At 39.7% G+C, this 15,000-nt stretch overlaps 1 protein-coding gene across 5 annotated transcripts in view; it reads left to right on the plus strand.

Moving 5' to 3' along the window:
- Positions 1 to 15,000, plus strand: part of ARHGEF28 (Rho guanine nucleotide exchange factor 28) — a 524,944-nt gene that overhangs the window by 258,633 nt on the left and 251,311 nt on the right. For all 5 annotated transcript variants that reach the window (XM_033929274.1, XM_033929277.1, XM_033929278.1 and 2 more), the window contains 3 exons: positions 1,393 to 1,456; positions 3,997 to 4,049; positions 9,386 to 9,446. In XM_033929274.1, the coding sequence (XP_033785165.1) occupies positions 1,393 to 1,456; positions 3,997 to 4,049; positions 9,386 to 9,446 (178 nt within the window). The remainder of the gene's footprint in view (positions 1 to 1,392; positions 1,457 to 3,996; positions 4,050 to 9,385; positions 9,447 to 15,000) is intronic.

Consider the following 15,000-nt stretch of genomic DNA (forward strand, 5'->3'; position numbering starts at 1 on the left):
TTTTATCAAGCCAAAAAGCAGGGACCAGCGTGATGAATGCACCGAAGCCCTTAGGGATTGATTGGGCTTTGGTGCATTTACCATGGCAGCATCTCCACCATGGCTTTTTAAAAGAGGCCCTGAGTATGCTATTTGATGTAAGATTTAATTTTCATCTTCAGTCTGTTGGCTTTCATTCTTGTACTGGATTGTTAGTGGTTTTGAAGTCTTTATAAAATAAGTGTGGCATATGTCTTGTTTGGCTGGGCATCCTGTTATAAACTACCATGCACATCATTTTTAACAGCACAATTGAATATATAATGCCTAGTAGACCTCCATTTGTATTTTCCTTTTATGTATCCTTTACTATACTTATTGTAGTTCTCCCTACTTCCCTTATGTATTGGTACGTCATGTCCATCTGTGTTGGTTTTAGTTAATAATTAAGACCCTGTTTTAATTGTAAATCGCTTTGAATTAATGATATTGCAATTACATCAAAATTTTAATAAAATGTGAAACTTGAACTTGAAACATGATCAGGGCATGTTGAAGACACCTAAGTTACTAATGCCTTTCTGTACACGCAAGAGGTGTTAAGTAGAGAATGACACGGTGACAAAATTCATCAACGTTCTCGTCCCCACGGATAACCGCAGGAAATAATCCCATGTCATTTTCTAGTGTCTATTTCAACCTCAGTCCTTCTACACCAGCATTCTTCAAAGCAAAGCTTGCGGGTCAGTGGTTGTGACCGTTCATACTCTGATTCTTATGGGAGCCAAGGATAATGAAGCCATTGTGACATCACTGATGTGATTGGCTCTTAGGCACTGGTGGAATGAGGCATTATGACATCACAATATCTGCTCTTGATATCAGAGACTGTCATTCTGTAGTGTGTATCTCAACTTCAATCCTTCTACACCAGCATTCTTCAAAGCAAAGCTTGCGGGTCAGTGGTTGTGACCGTTCATACTCTGATTCTTATGGGAGCCAAGGATAATGAAGCCATTGTGACATCACTGATGTGATTGGCTCTTAGGCACTGGTGGAATGAGGCATTATGACATCACAATATCTGCTCTGGATATCAGAGACTGTCATTCTGTAGTGTGTATCTCAACTTCAATCCTTCTACACCAGCATTCTTCAAAGCAAAGCTTGCGGGTCAGTGGTTGTGGCCATTCATACTCTGATTCTTCCCCCTCTCCTTAAAGAATGACATGAAGATGGTTTCCCGCGGTTATCTGCGGGGACGGGAATGGTGATGAATTTTGTCACCGTGTCATTCTCTAGTGTTAAGTTAAGCAGTGTGATATTATATACCTTATAAGGCTGTAGTATAATGATGATCTTTTCAAAATCGCTGGAGAATAATTGCTAAATCCTGACTCTGTCATTTTTCAGATTTTAAATTCTCACCAAATCCAGAGACTGCAGATGTACTACAATGCAGCAAGCCTTGACGAAGGTACTGTTTTGAACCTTAACGTATGATAAATTGGGGTTCAAATTAGCACATGTTTGAATTTAATCAGAAGTACCAGTTGTCAGGGTTTCAACCCTAGCACATCTTTTGTAAAGAATCATAAAATTAACAACTTAATTACACTGCAAAAAAGTCCTGTCCAAAGTGCGAGTACATTTTACATTTACTCACCTCCTGCTTGGATCAGAAAGGGCAGGGCATTCTGGGGCAGACTTTTAAGCAATCTCATTAACCCCCACACTCTTTTATGAAGCTGTGTTAGTTTTTTTTAATTGCAGGCTATGGTGGTAAAAGCTCCAGCGCTCATAGGAATTGAAATGAGCGTTGGAGCTTTTACTGCCATGGCCAGTGATGATAAACCTAACGAGGCTTCATAAAGGAGTGGGAGGTAATTTAGTTAAAATGTTGATGTGAAAACAGGTTTGCAGGAGGCTGTGATTCTCTAATGAAGGAATGAGGGGTTGGGGCTATGAAAAAAGCACATTAAAAAAAGTAGCTAAGATGCGTTTTTATGGAGTGAAACTAAAAATCACAAAAATGGAGGTGGAAATATAGATTCTGCCACAATTCTTTTAAAATTGTCTAGGGTAGCTTATAATAAAATATATAATCTATTTCTTAGGATTTATTTACCATTTTTTTTGAAGGAATTCATTCAAGATGGTATACAGCAAGAATAAATCAAATAGACAATTACAGCAGTAAAAATATTCCAATTATAATCAAGGTATGACGCACATGTTATATTACAATGTTGACAAAATATTTATTTATTTTTTTCAATTTCCTATACCGTTCTCCCTGGGAAGCTCAGAACGATTTACATGAATTTATTCAGGTACTCAAGCGTTTTTCCCTCTCTGTCCCAGTGGGCTCACAATCTATTTAATGTACCTGGGGCAATGAGGGATTGCACCCACAACCTCAACCTCTAACCACTGTGCTGCATTCTCAGACACAGTATGGTAAAAAATAGTATGGCAAACATTGATAAAGATGGCAAAAACATAGTTAACAAAGCATAGTAAAACATAGGGCTCCTTTTTCTAAGCTGCGATAGCGGTTTTAGCGTGCGCTTAGCGCGTGCTAGACGCCAACGCCAGCATTGAGATGGCATTATTTCTAGCCGCGTAGCGTGGGTTTAGCGCATGCGGCAATGCTGCACGTGCTAAAAACGCTTTTGCAGCTTAGTAAAAGGAGCCCATGATAAAAACATGGTATATGAGACATAGCATGGTGAGTATGGTTCAGCAAAACATGGCACAACAAACATATTATGACACGACTTGGTTAGTATAGTATGACAATACATTGTAATAGCATAGGGTGGAAGCAAAGATGGAACATATAGATAAGATAGAGTAGCAGGAGTAAGAAAATAAGGGGATTAATTTGAAGAAGTTGCATATGAGGTTAGAATGGTGCTTAAGAATTCTCAGCTAGGGTAAGGGTGGATAATCATGTCCTGCTATAGTATGTGTAGTTGGTGTCACTCCGGTGTGTGTATCTACGTTGAACACTCCAGCACGGATTCTATGAATGGCGCCAGCAGGGGTGGCTGTTTTAAAAATGTCTGCCGATCGTGTGCCAATCACATGACAGCGCGATTTATAGAATCACGCCTACAAAACGGGCACCTACTGTGTGTCAATCACCGGTAGGCGCCGTTTGCAGAATTGCGTCTATTATCCTCTACTTACGCCTTAAATGAACACCAGCATTTTACAGATGTCTGGCTCGTGCCTACGAGAAGCACCTAAGTATGCCTATGGATGCCTAAGGTCACTTCCGGCATAAGCCACACCTATGCTGTTCTTAGGTATCCATAGGCATGCCTAGAGGTCTCTGTATATGAAAGAACAATGCCTACATTGTAGGCGTCCTTCGCCCCATTGATTTTATTTTTTTTTTAAAACATGTGTTCTGATTGGTCCATTAGATGGGGGTACATGGTAGGATGCCAACCATCACCTATAGTCGGGACACTGTTTTAGAATCAGGCCCCAAAAGCCTATGTACTGCCATCTCATGAGTTAGTCTTTTAGAAAGTATGATGACCTATGAAGATTCCAGTTTTCTTCTGGGTGTTTACAGATACTAGTTCTCTTCTTTTAAAACAATAAGTGCTATAGATTGATGCAAAGGAAAGTTTGACATAAATGTGCGTCCATCCTGACAGATAAGCCAACCTATAGCCAGGATCATCCTGAAACAGAAACATGCCCCGTGTGACATGCCATCTAGAGCTCCTATCCTATCCATTACTTCACACCCAAGCAGGGACGACAATGGACAGCACACTATTTGGGAACCCTGTGCGGTCATATTGCCCATATGTAGCTCGCTAAGCCTGCTTAAAACATAATAGTTTGAACTGAATATATTTCTTCTTTTGTGTATCTTGACATATCAAAATCTCATCTATTATCAGTTATTTGGGTTTTTTTTTAAAAAAAAAATATTTGCCAGTTATCACTTATTTTACTCCATAAGTATCTGAAACATTTTTTTTTTTCTTCCAGACACTGTGGGCTTGATATCTAATGAGTCCTCACTTGAAACTGAGGATGTGGAGGTACATTTCTCTTTTATGCATGCATATAATTGACCCTAGTGATTTTATTATATTCACAGGCAGACAAAACCCTAATGAGACTGCAGATTGTTTTTGTGGGAAAGTGTATGGATTGCTTTTGCTACCAACTCTTAAAAAACACTAGGATTGATAATAAAAAGGATTTAACTAGGCAGGAGAGGCCTGGTTAAACCCTGCTGAGCCAGCTAGCCACAGTTATTCATAGGTACAAGGGTAATGTCATTGAATATTCCTGCTAACCAGCCATCCTCTAACCAGCTGGGTTAGGGGCAAGCTGGGGGTGGACCAACGGGGGAGTGCAGTGATGTAAGGTAAAACAACCAAGCAAGGCAGTCTGGTTATGCCACTGTACCAAGGTTTCAAGGTTTAGTCCAAAATTCAATGTGCTGTACAATAAAATACATAATCAGCGTACAGTAATACAAAACAAAAGATTAAAACAAAATACATATCGTTACTGGGGATTGATTAGTAAAAATTAAAAAGTGTTTTTTTAATTTTTACTAATCAGTCCCCAGTAACGATATGTATTTTGTTTTAATCTTTTGTTTTGTATTACTGTACGCTGATTATGTATTTTATTGTACAGCACTTTGAATTTTGGACTAAACCTTGAAACCTTGGTACAGTGGCATAACCAGACTGCCTTGCTTGGTTGTTTTACATCTGACATTCAAAGGTAAAACAAGAGGGAAAAAAAGGGAAGAACTGCAATATGTAAAGGAAAGAACAAATAAGGAAGGAACAATGGGGAAAAGGGTTGAACTGAAAACAACAGTGAAGTTGAGAAGCCACAGGGAAAACAATGAAGCAAGGCAATAGGCACAAAGCTGTTGATCCAAGGGTGGATTTATTGATTCCAGCATCTAGTGGCACAAACAACAGAACCCAACACAGCCGTGTTTCTGCAAATAATTGCCTGCATCAGAAGTTACAAACACAACTGGTTAAAAAAAAAAATGTTACGGCATTCAACCACAGACAAATTGGATCAGAAGGACAAAAATCAACTCTTAAAAGCTTTAAGGGTGGTAAATTGCAGTCAAAAGAATAATGTAACCAAAAGTGACAGGTCCTGTTGTTTGTGTCACTAGACACTACAATCAGTAAATTTGTCCTTGGTTCAACAGCCTTGTGCCTATTGATTTGCTTGGTTGTTTTCCAGTGGCTTCTCATATGGTGCAGTGGTATAGCTGGACAGTCAATTTTGGGTGGGCCTGAGCCCAAGGTGGGTGAGTATAAAATTTCTCTGCCATGTCTTACTCCCACTTCAAAATATAAATACATTAGGTAATAAGGATCCCCAAGCTCTGTCAGCTGAAGACTTCCTTTGAAGGTGGCCAGAACTCCCTCTTACCAATCTTGGCAGGCAACAGCAATATCCCTAAGCCACTGATGCTGGCACCACACACATGCTTAGTTGTTGGTGGCTCAGGAGCTTGGTAGAAGGGAGTTCTGATTGTCTTTGGAGGAGGTCCTCTGCTGGGGATGCTTGGGGATCTCCACCAGCTATACAGCAAGGGTAAGGACATGCTAGGGTCCAGGTCAGAAAATAAAGGAGGGCCCCCTCTCCTTGATTTCTTTTTCTCCCTGCCTCCACTCTGATTTCCCCACATGCCATTACTATCACACCAACAGACTCTCACCAAATACAGAACAGGGGCCACAAATTAGAAATAAAAAATATTTAGACAAAAAAGTGAACTGGGAACCCCAAGAAGTTAAACTTAGCATGTACTGCAACACTGAAAAAATAAAAACAGAAAGGCATTTCCTTTTCTACTGAACACAATACAGACATTTGCTATGCACATTTCCCAAAGCTAACATATTCTATTTAAAACATCTAAAATAGAATACACTTTTACACCTTTGCTGTGTAGACATTTTATTTTTCCATCATGTTGGTTCCAGTTTCTATCTTCTGCTTTCCTGTCTGTCTGGTAATTCTCCTTCAAGTGGCTGCTGTCTATTTGTCTTTTCTCCTCTGTCTGTTCCCTCACTCTACCTGCCTCCACCATATTGATTGCTCCTTTTTAGTTCTTTCCTCTTTTTTAAAAATTTTCTGCCATTCTGTCAACTCAAATTTCACTCTCTCACCCGTCTCCTTCTTTTTACTCTTCAGCTACCTATCAGATTTCAATCTGCTTCTCTCACACACTAGTTATCTCATTCCCTATCTCACTCGTTCCCCAGCTCTCCATTCCCTTTCCTCTTTAATCTTCTCCCCATTATCATATTTCTACTCTTTGTAATCACTATCCTCTCATTCATTTCCTTGTCACCTCCTCCTCCCCCTCTTGGCCTCTCCCACATAGTTCCACAATTCTCAGGTCTTCCTCCCTCCACCCTTCTAGCCCAGCATCGGCTCCCTTTCTCTCCTCCCCATCCTCATAGCCTCTCATCTCCCTGTCCCTTCTCTCTTCCCTCCTGCCCTCTCCTCCTTGGTCTAGCATCTCTCCCTCACTCCCATTGTCCAGCATCTCTCCCTTACTCCCTTCTTCTCCTGTATCTAACATCTCCCTCCTCCACCTCCTATGTTTTATTTTCTCTCTCTCTCTCTCATCCACCCTCATATCCAATATCTCTTCCTCTCTCCAATTGTCCACCATCGCTCTCTCTTCCTCCCTTGTGCCCTGGGTCTGACATTTTTCCCCCTCTCGCCATGTAGCAACTCTCTCCTCCTCTACCATCATATCCAGTATTTCGCACTCTCTCCCCCATGCACCATCTCTCCTTTTCCCTCCATCCCTATGTCCAATATCTTCTCCCTCTCATGCCCTTCCCTCTCTCCTCTCCATTTAGCATCCCTCTCTCCCCTCTACCCCATAAATAGATTTATTCCTTTACCACCCCTCTCCACTCCTTTGCTGCATCTCTCCATTTCTCCCCTTCACCTCATGTCTAGCAATTCTCCCTGTATCTCCCCTTCCTGTAGCATCTCTCCATCCCTCCCTCATCCCATTCTACCCACACCTCTTCCTCTCACTTCAGTGGGTACCCAGAAGTGACAGTGATTCCCACTGCTGCTGATCAGGAAGCCTACCTTCTGCTGCATCCCACCCAGGCAGATAAAACCAGGAAGTTTCAACAGAAGAGGCAGGATGCGGCAAATGGGAAGCTGTCAGGTGTACAGTAAACATTGTGTAGAAATTGCTGCCACTGCTGTGAACTTGTTGAAGAGAGCATGCAGCAACATGGGAGCCTAGCATGTTCCATCTATGTCAGCGTTCCATGCAGCGCTGTTGGGTATACCAGAGCCTAAACTGGGTTGGCCCAGGACCACCTAGGCCCATTCATGAGTATGGCTTTGGTGGAGTGGCAACTTTGCTTGTTAGTGACAATATGTAGTCTGTTAACCTGCTAAGTAAGTATATAAAGGTAGGACAGCAAAACAGCTGTCCTAACTTTATGGGCCAAGTTAATTGAACACTGGTTTAAATATCAGCCGGTGCCCAGTTAACTTGCTGATATTGAATATCCAGAGTTAGGTCAGACCATGGTTGGAATCAGTTTATAAGCCACTTATAAACTGTGGGCTGAAAATTACCCCCATTGTGGCAATAAATTGAGCATATGAGGGGCATATGGATGGCAATGGCCTTCAAGGCACCACAGATAATAGAGTCTGTAGTAGCTTATATGTCAACTTCTACATTAAGAAAAAGGAGACTTGGAGGGAGAGGAATAGAAGGGTGGGTAAGTTGGGGTTCAAGTAAAGTAAGTGGAGGTAGATCAGTCTGATCACTCATCCTGGAACTGTCTTGCCAAAATATACTAAATCTTCCATTCAGTATTGCTGAGAAGTTTTGTATTTGTTATGTAAAAGTGCAAGGGATAGGGACTCAGGAAATCCATAGAAGAAATGCCAACTGAATCACTGCATAATCATAATCATCATCATCATCATAATAACTTTATTCTTGTATACTGCCACACCACACAGTTCTAGGTGGTTTACAAAAAAGAGAACTGAACAATCAGTGCATAGTACAGATACTGGAGAAATACAAAAGATGGGGGGAAAAAAAATATCAAGTAACAAATTTATCAAAAAGATAAGTCTTCACCAATTTCCTAAAAGAATAATAGGATGAAGCATGTAAAATAGTTTTGCTTAGCCAGGCATTCAATTTGCCTGCTTGAAATGAAAATGTTCTGTCGAAAAATCTCTTATAACGACAAGATTTTAATGTCGGGTAGGCAAATAAATATGAACTTCGAGTAGATTTGATGGTGTGAGGCAAGTCAAAGTCATGCTACTTTCCTGAGTCTCTTTTCACCAAATGGAAACAGGCACAATCAATATCAATTGTTTCTGTATCTCATGTTAGGATATCGATTAAAATGCAAGAATTAAAAAAAGAAAATCTTTTGTGATCACCACAAAAGTCATCGCTGCTTTTTCAATCTTTGAAGTGCTTCAATAACACTGGAATTCGCACCATCGCTCAGATTGTCCAGTTAAAAACATCAGCTCACATATTGTGGCAAAAAATGGGCCACAGCTTTATCGTTAATAACAACAAATCTTAATAAATTCAAATCATCATTTTCCAATACAGTGTAGCTTAATCACAAAATCTGGAGCTACTCAGTGTCGAACCAGCTCCTCTTCCAAAATTCTCACCCATTCCCCAGTTCCCTTTAGGTAAGACTTGTGGTGCCGTAGAGTCTGGCAGTGTCGCACATGAGCAGTTAAACAAAATTAATCACCATGTCCGTTACATAGCCACATTGATCCAAAATTGTTCCCCCAATATATAATTTTTCCACCAACAAAACTGCGACTAACCCCACCCCCCACCCAACCTCCAAAAAACCCTCCTAGAAGCCAACCCCCCCCAAAAGGGGAAGGGAAGGCGGGACAATTTTCCTCACCAACCTAAACCTTCCCACACTACCTCCAAACTCTTAATGTTCCACGGCCCGCCAAATTTCCTCACAAAAACCCATCAATCCCTAAAACCGTCCCCCAGCCAATCCTAATCCACTCTCAAGCTACCACCTATCTCATTACCTCCTTCATCCAGTCGCCCTCCCCTTACTTACCTTGCCTAACAACCCACTCCCCACTCCACCTCCCCACCTGCAAATATTTAATTAACCCTTTCCCCTCTCTTCCAACCAATCTTCACTGGCTCATCCAGTGTTATAGGCCCACAGCTTAATCTGCAAGCTACTTTATTAGGGCTATGATAATCGTGTTTGAAGAAAAAGCAAAATTTAAGAGTAATTTATTGTGATTATGTAGTTATCAACAATGTAATTTTGTCATATGGTAAATATGTGTTTTCATTTTATTTCTTTTTCAGATTTCCAAAGGTTTAGTGAATCGTTCAAGTGAGAATGAAGCTCAGATATTGTTGGACTTGGGTAGGCAATTTCAAATGCTAAGTGGAATTGGAGTTTTAAATAGTGATGTTTTTAAAGAACCAAGTAAATAAAAGAGTGACTACTTTTTTAATTGGAGAAAAGAAGCCAATTTTAGAGACTGGTAACGGCCACAAGGCAAATACTTTGCATTGAGAATCAGCTAGTGAAAGGCAGCCGGCAAGGGTTGGAAGTGAGCTGTAGAATAAGGCTGAAAAGAAATGAAAAGGAAATTGTGGAACTTGTTTTAATGAGAAACACTTGATAAAGATGAGCTAAAGTAATGAGATTAGGCCCAGCATCTAGCAAGTGAAACAGTCAGAAGAAATACAGTGCAAGCATTATGTGGTGTTTGGCAATATTCCCTGTAAAAGCAGCACAAACATCAGAAATTAACAAAGAACATCAAGACGGACGTACACACAAATTCAAGTCAACCCAGATGGCCAGAAGAAGCCGGGCTCTGGTTGCATAAGGGGCTGGATCTGTAATTATTTTGTATTTGTTTATTTTACATTTATAGCCCACACAATCTACAATTCATGGCAAGGCACAAATGTATACCAAACACATTACATATTTTTTTCAATAATTTTCACCTTCACAGATACCACCCAATGTTTGAAACTGTGAAAGTTACTAAACAATAATAGATAGATGAAATGTCCCACAATAAATAGTTCATGATTGATATTGTTATCACTCTTTATTCAGAGCTAGAGCTTTGTATTGTCTTTATATTTGCTTCTGAGACAAAATGTGGAAAACAAAATCATTTGACGATCTTAACAGCCTTCATTTTCAGACATTTTGGTCTCAGAAGCAAACAACAACTATTATTGATTATTAAAAGTTTATGATAATTATTGCTTCTATATTTTATACGATGATTTAATTATTTTTGAAGGATATTTTTTTAAATCGTTTCCCAACTCCATTGCATTACATTACATTAGAGATTTCTATTCCACCATTATTATTCTATAAGGCACAAATATACACATATATTAGATATATAAAAACAACATAGCAGCTATACTCTTTCATAACTTAGCCAAGATCACAGAGACAGACATGCCTGTTCTCGTGGCATCTTATTCAGTTTAGAACATCATCATAAGCTTGCTGAAATGAAAAGGTCTTTAAGGGCTAGATGCACTAAAGTCAGCGATCGTTGCTAAATCAGCTTTAGCGACGATCACTATTACCGACCCGATTCACAAAACGGCCCAGCATGTGGGCCACGTCCTCATGTGCACGAGCCTCAAACACATTAAAATGATAAGTGTTCGAGGCTTGTGCGGTTAAGGCAGTGCCATATAAGTGATAAGTAGCAGTAGTAGGGACAGTGACAAAACTTGCGTGGACAGGACGGGGAAATTGAGTTTCTGCAGAAAGGGGGAAAAATTTGTCCCCGTGTCATTCTCTAATGTGCAGTTGATGATGTGTAGAACTGTTTTAGTTACAAGTGAGTGAGTGGGTAAGTAGTCACCACTTGAATTAATGGCTTGGAGAAAAATCAAACTTTCACTTGATTCCTGAAGTAGAAGTAGTCTTGAGTTAGGTGTAGCTTCTCTGAGAATGAGTCCTGGACTATGGGGGCTACTACTGAGAAAACTCGCTGGTAGGTATCGCATCATGCCTTGAGAGGTCCTTAGAGGTTTTAAAGCTGAATAGACGGTAAACTTATTCCTTATGTACTCTGGCTCATTTTGTCTGAGAAAATCAAACAGAGAGTGTTAAATTTAGCGTTATAGGGTACTGGTAGCCATTTTGGATTTTGCAGGAAGGCTGGGATGTGGTCATGCTGCTTGAATCCCTATGCTAATTGTGTTACAGTATAGTGAATGTATTGGAGCAGGTCCACACTCTTTTTGGTTTGACCAATATACAGGCCGTTACAGTAGTCTAGTCAAGACATCATCACTGCATAGACCGCTGTATGAAACTCATCTTTTCAATATATGGAGAGAGAATTTGAAGTCGCTGCAGGTGATAGAAGCAGTTTGTTTTACTTATAAATTTAGCTCACACCTTTATCCAAGACGAGTAACATTCAGGTATTCAAACTACATCACCAAAATTTGCCCCTTCTTCTCTGAGCACACTACCTGGACTCTTGTCCACCCGCTCGTAACCTCAAGCTTAGATTACTCCAATCTACTTCTTAGTGATCTTCCGCTGTGCCACCTCCCTCCTCCCCCTACAATCTGTTCAAAACTCTGCTGCACGACGCCTCATCTAGCAACCTCGCTACACTCATGTCACCTCTCTCCTTAAATCACTTCACTGGCTCCCTATCCGCTTTTTACTAACTTACCAGTGTGTTCATTCTGCTGCCCCTCAATATCTATCCTCTCTCCTTATACACCTCCCAGAGAACTCCATTCCTCAGATAAACTACTCTTAGCTTTACCTTCTCCTCCACTGCCAATTCCAGACTTTGTTCCTTTCATCTAGTTGCCTCCTACGCCTGGAATAAACTACCTGAGTTTGTCCGCCACGTCCCTTCCATTATCTTGTTTAAAAGCAGACTGAAAACTCACCTTTTTGATGTAGTCTTCAGTCCATAACCCTATTCCCTACTGCCCTAGCCAGCAGATTAACCATTCCCCCTAACTATATCCATGGCATCCTGTTTGTCTTGTCTGTCTAGATTGTAAGCTCCTTCGTGACTCTATACAGCACTACATACGTCTGGTAGCGCTATAGAAATAATTAATGATAGTAGTAGTAGCTACATTCTTCAAACCATCTATGACATAGAAAGGCAGCAAAAATTGAAACTCGCTGGACTGAGTTTATAGCATTTGATGGAGACTATGTTGAGAAACAAAACTGATTTTTTGTTTTTTTTTTACCAAACTTTTCAAACCATTCTTGTATAGTGTCACTAAATCTAGGGGCAAACACCTCTGAACAAAGGTCCCTAATTCCGTTTTCCTGTATTGTTCACTGATCAGCCACACGGACCACATGGATCAAATAGAGAAAGATAAAATGCATTATTCTGTACAGCAAATCACAAGGTCCTAGGTAATTTACAGTACCTATAATGCCATAAAGAAATCTAAAATACCAAAAGTAAAGAAGAAACCACAAAACACATGGGGGAAGCCACTGCTTGCCCTGGATCGGTAGCATGGAGTATTGATCCTGCTTGGGTTTGGGCCAGGTACTAGTGACCTGGATTGGCCACTGTGAGAATGGGCTACTGGGCTTGATGGACCATTAGTCTGACCCAGTAAGGCTTTTCATATGCTCTTATAAAACATATTCAGCACAAATGAAAGACATACACATCACATCACAAAGACAGAAAATATACAAAGATAAAATGCAAAAACAAAGCGTAAATAAAAGTAATGTTTTATAACAGATTTACAAGTCCATAACAGAAGCACTTAGGATAATAATGAAGAGAAGTCAGAGGTTATAGCACACATGCCCCTACTGGCAAAATCAACCTGCAATCTAGCTGTTAGGGTTCATCAGTATATAATAATAATAATAATAATAATTTTATTTCTTATATACCGCTGTACCGTGAAGTTCTAAGCGGTTTACAGTAGAAACAGAAGAAATGCATTAAGTAAGATTAATTAAGATGAAGAGAAAGTACTTAGAGTTCCCTGACTGTCGCAAAGGCTCACATTCTTGCTAAAGTACTTGAGAAAAATAAATTAGTTAGGTCAGTGATTCCCAACCCTGTCCTGGAGGAACACCAGGCCAATCGGGTTTTCAGGCTAGCCCTAATGAATATGCATGAGAGAGATTTGCATATGATGGAAGTGATAGGCATGCAAATTTGCTTCATGCATATTCATTAGGGCTAGCCTGAAAACCCAATTGGCCTAGTGTTCCTCCAGGACAGGGTTGGGAACCACTGAGTTAGGTTATAAACATAGAGTAGAAGAAGGTAGGAAAACAGTTCATAGGAAAATTAATTTCGAATACATTATACATTATATATTGTTCAAGGCGGAATACAAATTATAGGAATTACCAAAAGAATTGCGTAATAAAGATTATTTAGATAAATTACATAACAGTGATTCGTGTACATTAAATGGTGAGGTAGAGGATTCAATTTTGAGAATTACAAATCAAGGGAATCAAGTGATAACAGAATATTGTGGAGATTATCAGTATATACGGTTTACAGATTGGAAGTTACCTAATAATGAAGTAATAAATTTATTGGATAGTGTGGAAAATGTTTATATAGGAATCAGAGTATGTATGATAGGAAAGGTTCTAAGAATTGAATTAATGTTTTTATTCTATCGACCTTAGTCTATTGGTATTGGGTCATCTCCTCATGTGGGCAGCTGGATGGGCTGGTGGAAGCAGTGGTAATCTTCTGTTGATGCACACTGATACAATATACTCATTGTGACATTGTGTGTGTTAGGCCTATCCTTTTTTTTTTTCATTAGAATGATAAAGGATGAGATGGAACACCACTTAGATGAGCTTGCGAATAATGTCTTTGAGAACTGGGATAGATTCAGCAAGGTTGAAATAAGTAATAATGAGCAGATGCTAAGAAAAAATTGTGCTAAACCAATAGCAACGTTTGCCCTGCAGCTTCTGAGGCGTTTTGTGCAGTTCATTCAAAATATATTTAAAGACCATAGGGGTTAAGCTTTTGAGCATTTATGCTCCCAGCACACATTTATCACTGGAGTTATAGTAATTGATTGATTTGTATATTTTTCTTCAGTTCCTCTTTATTTTTGCTTTCTTGTGATGAGTTTATAAATAATGCAGGGATTTATGTGAGAAACATCCTACATATGTAACTGACATTTCAGAACAGGGGCCATTTGCATGTGTGGAAGCATACTGTATCTAAATGTAAAGGAGCCATAGGTATGGTGGGGAGAGGGGGGTATTCTGGATGGGCCTACAATAAGGAAGTGCAATCAAATTAATCAAATGTTTCCAATACCAATACAAAAAGTTTCTAGATAGAATGTTATCATTCCAGGCTGAACACATGGCTTGGAAAGCCCATACTTGATGCCACTACATACGCAGACTTTAGAAAATCCCTGAAAACTCGACTGTTTAACAAATTCTAAATTCCCATACCCAACTCTTCCTCGCCATGACCCTTCCACCTCGCCCCCTAATTCCAAGGCCCGAAACTAATTATACTTTCCATCTTGAATCTCATGTACTGACAAAATGTATCTTTATTGTAACCCATGTACTGACTAAATGTATCTTTATGGTAACCCACCTGTATCCCATACACTGACAAAATGCACCTTGATAGTAAACCACTTGTATTGTAACCCACTTGTATCCCATGTACTGACAAAATGAATCTTTATTGTAAACCGTTTCTATCCCATGTACTGTCAAATGTATCTTTATTATAAACCGCTTCAAAGTTCACGGTATAGCGGTATATAAGAAATAAATTATTATTATTCTAGTAAAACCATGCTGACTCAGGTCCTGCAATCCATTGGATTCCATAAACTGCACTATTCTATGTTTTAGAAGCATGCTAACTTGATTTAACATGTATTAAACTACAAATTAA

This window comes from Geotrypetes seraphini, chromosome 1, assembly GCF_902459505.1.
Source record: "Geotrypetes seraphini chromosome 1, aGeoSer1.1, whole genome shotgun sequence".
NCBI classification, from domain to species: domain Eukaryota; kingdom Metazoa; phylum Chordata; class Amphibia; order Gymnophiona; family Dermophiidae; genus Geotrypetes; species Geotrypetes seraphini.